Source organism: Notamacropus eugenii, chromosome 1 (assembly GCF_028372415.1).
Source record: "Notamacropus eugenii isolate mMacEug1 chromosome 1, mMacEug1.pri_v2, whole genome shotgun sequence".
NCBI lineage: Eukaryota > Metazoa > Chordata > Mammalia > Diprotodontia > Macropodidae > Notamacropus > Notamacropus eugenii.
In genome coordinates this window covers 261,132,672-261,141,897 of record NC_092872.1, presented here as the reverse complement: position 1 = coordinate 261,141,897, position 9,226 = coordinate 261,132,672, and the positions used below count along the sequence as shown (strand labels likewise).

The 9,226-nt window shown below is 40.5% G+C and overlaps 1 protein-coding gene across 2 annotated transcripts in view; it reads right to left on the bottom strand.

The window, feature by feature from the left end:
* Positions 1-3,097: 3,097 nt before the first annotated feature.
* Positions 3,098-9,226, bottom strand: part of DNAJC12 (DnaJ heat shock protein family (Hsp40) member C12) — a 70,944-nt gene continuing 64,815 nt past the window's right edge. For both annotated transcript variants that reach the window (XM_072628811.1, XM_072628810.1), the window contains one exon: positions 3,098-3,826. In XM_072628811.1, the coding sequence (XP_072484912.1) occupies positions 3,732-3,826 (95 nt within the window). In that variant the 3' untranslated portion in view covers positions 3,098-3,731. The remainder of the gene's footprint in view (positions 3,827-9,226) is intronic.

The following is a 9,226-nucleotide window of genomic DNA, read 5'->3' as shown; positions in this document are numbered from 1 at the left end:
GCAAATGCAGATGAAAAATGCAGGCAAGCAAGCAGATCAAAATCTCTATTGGAGTTTCACCAAGACAAACAGAAAGACAAGGAAGAAACACAGGAAAAATGTTTCTGACAAGGAGGGTGAAGAAAAGAAACAGGAAAAACTGAAAAAGACATTAAATACTGAGGACGTCCACTTCTTCCATGTCAAGGAGATCATGCAGCTAGAGGAGAGAAAGAGGCCCGACAATAGCAGCTATGGAGCCCCAGGGCCTACAGAAGAGGAAATGGAGGCATACAGGATGAAATGCCAGGGTCCAGGTGACCCCATGGCGTTTTTCCGTAGACGCTAATGACATGACTTGGAAGGAGATTCGAGACACCCAACTTGTATATATTCTTTTTAGTCTCTTGGTAAACAAAGATGGAAAAATCCATTAATTTTCTTATTGTCTTTTAAATAAATTTCTGGAATCCTTTCATCCAAAAATAAAAAGCAAAAAACAAAAAACAACTAACCTGTAACAACTATCTTCCTATCATGAAGCCCTGCTAGGAAAAGACTTTTTATCACTACGCAAAGTTGCCTTATTGTTACCATCATATTTTACTGCCTGATTCTTTGTCTAGCCACAATTATAAGTATCCAGGCTTAGCCTGGCTGCCTTGGGTCTCCTCATTCTTAGAGGAGAACCTGAATCTGGTGTCTAGTTTCCATCCTCCAACAGAATTTAGAAGGCTTTTTGCCCATAATCTCCATGAGTTCTTTGGTATTTGATTGTGTTTTATTGTATAACCTCTGTGAGCTCTTTGGTATTTTCAGGATTAACAATAAGTGGTATAATAACCTCTGTGGCTCTTTGATCATATATTTTTAAGGTGTGGGAGAACATAAGAAACTGCTGAGGGCACTCCCCTCATTTGATCAAAGAAATTACTGAGGCCTGGAAAAGTAAAAGATAGGAAGTGACATAGGCTAGTTTGCATTTGAGCTCCTCTGACTCCAGAACTAGGGTTGTTCTCATGGGGCCAGGCTTCAAGGACACAGAAGAAAACACAAAATTATGTGAAGAAGTAAAGAATGTTAACCAGTGTGAAAGGATGGCAATATGGTAGGAGAGGCTGTGGGGAAGAGCTGTCCTTGGAAACAAGCCAAGGAATTTAGGAAATGGAGAGGGAGGGGGAATACATCTCGTACCTGGACAAAAACTTGAATGAGGACAAGAAGGCAAAAGGTAGACCCATGTAAACCACATGTAAACCAAAATGGGATCAGAAGTCTGGAGGTGGAAAAGACCTTAATGATCATGTAGGCACATCCCATCATTTTAAAAATAAGGGAATTTATGCTGTAACTGATATAATATGGTATAACTATAGTATATCTGATATGTTTTATAGAGTAAATCTTTTATTAAGGGGATTTGTTTGTGAAGTTTGGATTCAGTCAAAGGGCTGCACTCAAGGACCTAGAAGGCCATGTGTGACCTGGAGAATGCAGATTTCCCACCCCTGGACAAGATGGTCCCTTACCACTTCCAAATTCTTTGAAGTGGGCCCAAGGCTGAGGTATATGGAATGCAAACAGTACATGCAATGGTAGGGATATGATAAGATGGAGGGGGCCATCTTTTACGCTGGACTCGAGAGTCAGCAGAGACCTGGGTTTGAACACTAGCTCAGATTCATACTAATAGCGTGGCACAGAGAAATCTCTTCTCTTAGTTTCAGTTGGCTTTTGACCCTTTAATGCAGCCCTGATGTCATTAATGTAGTCACTCTCTCTACTAATATTGTTCATAAGCCATCCATGCTGTCCTGAAGAAGGTCCCTCCTGAATGTCCATCAGTCCCTTGGAGCTGATATCTGATTTATCCCTTCCTTAGTTTAACTCTCCGACCAGCAAGGGTTTGTATGCAGTCTAGGGATACAAGAAGCAACTCATGGTTGTAGTCTTGGGTAAGTTGTGTCAAAGAATGCACTGCACCATAAAACAGCCATAGCAGCAGCACGGTCACCCCAAGGCCTGGATCCCTGGAGCTGGATTGACCTGTAGACTGGGCTAACCCAGTGTTCTGCCATTTTCTGGACCAGCCACTAAGCTGAGTGACCTACCCTTCTCTGAGGATAAGGGATAATCATGAAACTTTTGAGTATGGACTCATTCTTAGAACTAGGTTCTTTTGTTTCTATGCTACTGAATAAATGACTAGTTCTGTAAGGCATTCAGTTTCAGCTGATAGGTACAAAGTCCTGGTTGTCCAGTCCTAGCTCAGTTCTAGTGACAATTACTTTCAGTCTAAATTGGTGTGTCTCTGTTAGATAGTAAGACACTGTAAGGAAGGCAAGATCAAAAAAGTATAGGCAGATCTGGGGATTGAATCAGAGTTTTACATTGTGAAATATTCTCCAGGTTGGCCTTGTGCCCTGGGCATCTTTGGGAGAGGCAGGGACCTAGTATGAGGGGTATATACCAGTCCTGTGTCTGAGGGGAAGAGGCAGGCACTCAGAACCCCCTATTACACCAGCAGTTATAAAGTCTGGACTTGGCCCTTCGAAGTCAGGCAACATACCAAGCTCCTGCTCTTTTACATTCTAAAATTGCATGTGATTGATTGCACATATATAACCTATATCTGATTGCTCACCATCTCCGGGGGTAGGGAAGAGAGGAAGGGAGGGAAGGATAGAAGTTGGAACTCAAAACTTTAAAAAAGAGTTTTTAAATGGTTTTAACATTTAATTGGGGGAGAAGAATAAAATATGTATTTTTAAGAATGTTTAATTGCATGTGATTCCTTTCTAGTACCTTTCATAATCCAACAGAGGAGACAGGTAGCAGAGTGACAGAAATCACAATTCCAAGGATATTAAGGATAAAATGGAAAATAGGCTCTGTGGAGTTCATTTTAAAATGTCTCGCCATATTGGAAACTTATTGACAGCTATTGAAAGTAACTGACAAGCTATTGTAGGTTTCAAGCAAATAATCTACACTGCAATTTAAGTCAGGAATAGGGGCATGTTTCTTGTGTAATCAACACTAAATTCATCATATAGCCTAGAAAATACCAATGAAATATTGTGAATGCATTTTTAAGATTTAATACTCAACAAATACATACAATTCAACAAATATTTATTAATCCCTGTTGTATACAAGACAACATGCTAAGTACCAAAGATACAATGACAATAACATCGTAAATCTATAAATAAAATTCACAGGAGAACAATTATAAACCACTAGAATTTTCTTTCTTTTCTGGGGGGGGAGGGACAGACCTGTATTTTCATCAATGTAGGGACCTTCCAACATGAAAACTCCCATCATGATGGACACTAGCATTTCCTCCACAACTGACAATCTTAGAAAGTCATGTGGGACTCTGAGAGGGGATGTAACTTGCTCAGGGCGATACAGCCCATATGGGGCAGAGGCAAGATTTCCAAGTCTGGCCCTCTACCCACAAAGCCATGCTGTCTTTTAATACAGGATTTCTCTCAACATATGCAGATCTTGCAGGGAGGTGGGTATCACTCTCTTCCCAATTTTTCTCTCAGCACAGACAGCGTGAGGATGGTTTCATGGGTTGAGCAGTGATACTCAGGGTAAGAGCTAATGCTCTTCTCTACATACACACAAAGAACAAAGACTTCTTTTTAAGGACATGGACCAAAGGACCAAATGAGACAAGCCCAGGAGATGGCAGCCACCTGCCATCTTTCTGCTTCTCTCTCTGTTGAAGCCGAGATTTATATTTCATAGTTTCTGAATTTCCGAAGCAGCTCCGAGGGGGTGTCTCCTGACCAACGAAAACGCAGGTGCCAGCAGTTGCCATCTGGAAAACCTTTAAAAGAGGAATCCACTTTTAGAAATCAAAGATAGGGATGCCAAGCTTTCAAGAGCACTGTCAAAAAGTCTCTAAGTTGGTTGGGACCTTGGGGGTCATCTGGTCCAAACTGAGCCTAAACAAGAATCCCCACTACATCATACCAAAAGCCTAATGCCCTCCAGTGAGGGAAATCACTCACCTGGAGAGGCAGCCTATTTGGAATAACATTCATTTTGTATTAATTGCTTAATTTTTCCTGACATCAAACATAAACTTGTTTCTCTGAAGCATCTGTTCATTGTTCCTACTCCATAAGATCGCAGATCTCCATCTGGAAGGGACCTCAGGAGCTGTCCAATCCAAACTTCTCAGATGACAGATGAGGCAACTTACCCAAGGTCACACAGGCAGTAAGCATCAAGGGAGGGATTTGAACCCAGGACCTCTGCCTCCAGAGTGTCATCCTGCCTGCCCATAGTCTTTGAAACCAAGAAGTTGAACCCATCTTCCACATGAAAGCCCTATCTTCTCTTATCCAGGCTAAACATTCCCAGTTCCTCCCATTACTCCTCATGGGATATGACCCTAAGTCCCTTCTCTACCCAAGCTTATCTAAGCATATCAGTGTTGTCCTTAAAATGTGGGAGAATATAACAGTACATCACTGTGACAATTGAAATGTCAGACAAGTACATATCTTCAAAATGAATTACTCCCTTGGGAAACAGCTCTTCATTAAAACAGTCTCTTAGATTCAGCCTAAAAGGGCCAAGGTCTCCCACTGCATCCTGAGCTATCTCCTGATGAATATCTTGTCACTGAACTCAGATGCGTCTGGAGGAGAAAGTAAGGCTGGTGACCTTGTACAGTCTTCTCTCCCTCAAATCAAAGTGAACTGCAAGTCATGTCATCATCTCCCTGATGTCACAGTCCTCTTGGAGAACGAAAGACAAACACAACAACAAACTCTTAGGCTCCTAACTAGAAACCAGGGTTTAACTGATGGGAGGAGCCCAAAAGATTTCAAAAACTGGGATCTGTCTAGAGCATGTGATATTAAGAAATATGCTCTAACTCCAGCAATAAAATGCTAGAGTTTTGGTCTGCAGATTACTGGTCTGGAGGTCTGCATTCAGATCCTACCTCTGACACTTTATTAGCTGCATGTCTTTGGAAAAATTTCTCTTCTCTGAGTCTCAATTTTCTCGTCTGTGAAATGGGGATACTAAACCACCTTGCACTGTCCACCCTATGGTGTAATAAACAGACCATTAAACCTTAAAGTGTTAAAGGAATGTGATGATCAGAACTGTAGCTAGGATGAAATGTGTCCTCAGTTGAAGGAGTTGGGTCGATGGGGGAGGGGTGGACAGAAATCTCAGGATACTGACAAGTCACTGTTGGGAAAGTAACACCCCTACCTTCAAGAACAAGGAGAGACAGAGAAGGAGCTCACAACTGCTACCATCACAAGATTGTGGAGGCCATAGAATCTAATTCCATTATTTTACAAATGAGATAACCAAAGCATAGAGCAATTAAATGATTTGTCCAGGGTCACAGAGCTAGTAAATATCTGAGGCTGAATTTGAACCCAGACCTTCCTGTCTTCAACTCTGGTACCCTACATACTGCACCACATTAAAGATATAATGACTAAATGGTATAGTGGTATAATGGTATAGTGACTAAAGTGCTGGAATGAATCAGGAAAACCTTGGTTCAAACACTGCTTTAAACACTACCTGTCTGTATAAGCAATGAGCAAATTAGGAATACTGAACCTCAGTTTCCTCACCTGCAAAATGAAGCAGTTGGACTAAGCAATGTCTGTGGTCACTTCAAACAGTAAGTCTATAAGCCTATGATGCAGTAACTTACTGTGTTAATTATTTTGTTAACCCACTGGGAAACTTGGCCATTTCTATAATGCAGGAGGGTCATCACTGTTATCAATGCCCTCTCAAGGTTGGTACTCATCAAATTTGGTACCAGTGGGCACAATCCAATCACCACACTGTAGTTAAAGGTCTCTGGAGGAGGAAAAGGATAATAATAAAAGGGAAGTTCAGCCTAGAACTAGTCAACTTTATCTTCTAGTAAAACATATGTTCTATCATGGGTTTTTACTGCCAAACACAGCCTCTCCAAATTTAGAAACCTGCCAATTGTCAGGGAATCCTGGAGAGAAATTCACAGCAGAACCAATTTTCATCCAAACAAAGCACAGTACGAACATTGCAGTACCAACACAGATTCTCTACCCATAGTGGGAACCTGGGAAGAAGGGTATTCTCATCAGCCCAGAAGTCAGCATCATAAATCAATTCAGATAGAACTCCCATTAAAATAAATCTCTGAATTCATGCCACAGGACTGAACTTGGACAAAGCAAGGAGAGAGATGGAAACCATAGGAAGCAGAAATGTAATTACAAATGCTGATCACTGCAGGCAAGATTAAAAACCTCTAGCACATCTGTATCCCAAATAGAATGAAGGAAAAGGAGCAATATGTACAAAAATATTTGTAGTAGCTCTTTTTGTGGTGGCAAAGAATTGCAAATGGAGGGGATACTCATCAATTGGAGAACAGCTGAACAAATCTTTGAAAAACCTGGAAAGATCCATATGAACTGATGGAAAGTGACGTGAACAGAACCAGAACAGCGTACACAGCAACAGCAATAGATGGTCAACTATGAAGGAGTTAGCCACTCTAATCAATAAAGTGATCCAAGACAATTCCAAAGGACCTATAATGAAAAATGGGTCTCTCCATCTCTGGAGAGAAAACTGATGAACTTTGAGTGCACAAATCACAGGATTTTTTTTTTACTTTATTTTTCTTATTTTTTTTGGCAAGATGGCTAATATGGAAATGTTTTGCATGTCTTCACATACATAATGGATAGCATATTGCTCCTCTTCTCAATGGGTACAGAAAGAACTGGAGGGAGAGAGAAAATTTTGAACTCAAAATCAAAAAAAAATATTTAAAAATGTCAAGTTTTTTAAAAATTAAGGTCCTGGTACAGAACTTTGTACACTTTTGCTCTGGAAATTTGATTATATTGATATGGGAAACTCATACAACAGAAACTCTCCTCTTGAAGAACTGGCCATTCAGCTTACAGAACTCCCTAGGGCACTGAGAGGGTTATTTACCAAAACAGTGTCATACAACCAGGAGGGACAGAGGAAGGACCTGAATAAAGGACTTTCTTACTCTGTCTACTATGCTAAGCTGCCTCTCATTCTACACATGCTCTATAGACCAAGATTTTCATTGCCACACTTTTGGTATTGGCAAAAAAAAAAAATGAAAACAACATAGGTGCCCATATGTGAGAGAATGACTGAACATCTTGGCATAGGAATGTAGTGAAATATTACCATACCATAAAAAGTGAGGAATTCAGAGGTATATGATTAACCAAGTGAAGAATGATAATGGGAACCAGGGGAGGGAGGACAAGAATAACAAAAATATGGCCAGAACAACATAAATGAAAACAACACCAAAAAAATTAGAATTTGGATTAAGAGTAATGGCCAAACCTGACTCCAGAGGGTTGGTGATATTTTTAAAAGAATTTCTCTCCTCTCAGCAGAGAGGTGGAGGACCACAGGTGCAGAGTGCCATATATCCTCTCATACCCTGTGATGGTTTATTCCACTTACCTGTTTTCCTTTTTTTTTTTTTTTTTTTGGCAAAGGAGAATTCTGAGCTTATGGGAAATGTCTATGGCATGAAGAAAAACATAAAAAGCATGCATGAATACCTAAACTATGCATTTGTGCTTTCAAAGGGGACAAGTACAAACTTGAAACTATGTTTCATGATACACACACACTTCAGGAGCCATTTTCCTTACTTTTTATTTTTACCAAAGAGCACAAATGAGATTGAGGATATTGGTTGGCAGTCTGCCCAAGGTCAGGCAAAATGAAACTGCTGGAGCAGATGTCAAGCACCTGGGGCTAGCAGGAGATTATAAAGGGCACCAGAGAGTGCTAGATAAGAAAATATCTGCAAGCTTTGTCAAATCCACTTGAATGCTTTTTTATTTTTTTGAATGCCGGGGCCATGAAAACGGTTACATTGCAAGGAAATTAGATTCTCTGTAATTATGCAGAGAGCATTCTAGAATCAAGCTCTGTGCCTCTCACAGTACAGAAGCTCCATTTGAAAGATGGTAGGAAAACAGAGGTCAACATAAGCTTCCACAGAATTCCAGCATTCTCCTGATCGACTGTCCAAAAGAAAGACACCTATCATGTTTCCACTCCCACTCAGAGTAATGGTGAACCCAAGTCTGGGATCAATTATCACCTCCTATGGAAAACCTTTGGCAGCTCAGTGGATAGAGTGCCAGGTCTAGAGTTAGGAAGACTCATCTTCCTGAGTTCAAATCTGGCCTCAGACACTTAGTAGCTGTGTGACTCTGGCTAAGTCACTTCACCCTGTGTGCCTCAGTTTCCTATCCTTCCAATATCTTTGCCAAGAAAACTCTTAATGGGGTCATGAAGAGTCAGACACAACTGAAAAATGATCGAACAAAAAAAAAGACACTCTACCAGTACAAAGATTGGCACCTTCTCTACAGAAGAGAGAGAGGCCAAATCACTGAGAGACTAAATGATTTGTCTAGGTTCACACTAGAGCCAGTATATATCAGAGATACCAGAGATCAGGGGAAAAACATTCCAACTCAGGCATCAGGAAGCCTTAGGTTCAAGTGTCATTTCTGATTGAGAAACCCATCTGGTCAAAAATGTCTCCTTTTTCCCTTGGTTGAACAAAATGCCTATGTGTTTGTAAATAATGTGTCTGTTTCTTTCTTTTCTTTTTTAACATGATCTGTGATTTCATCAGTGCAAGGAGCTCTTTGTTCTGCCAATGCAGGTTAGCCCCTGCTAAGCAACGGATAGTATTAGAGAACTGTCTGGGGCTTGCAGAGAGGTCAAGTGATTTGCCAGGGTAACACAGGCAACATTTGGCAACCAATCTGACTCTGACTCTGAGGTCATCTTCTCTGCCTACTCCATTACATGACCTTGATTTCTTATAGATGGTAATTAAAAAACTCTCTCAAAATTTAATATCATTATAGAGCAAATGTTCTTAACCTCAACTAGGTGACTGGTTTTTTTTAATATTTAAATATATTTGGTTTCTTTTTCAGTTTTACCTAGTGCAGTTAAAAATATGATTCTGAGAAGGGCTTCACTAGACATACAAAGAGGTCCGGACTCAAAAAAGGCTAAGAACTCCTTCTATAAGGGACAGAAATTGGAACCTTGATTCCATTGGAAAAAAAAAATCTTGGGTGAGGAAACTTCCTCTTCCAATGTCCCCTGCATCTTCTTGGAAATTTAGGGTCTTAAAGAGTTGCCTAGAGTAGTAATGTCA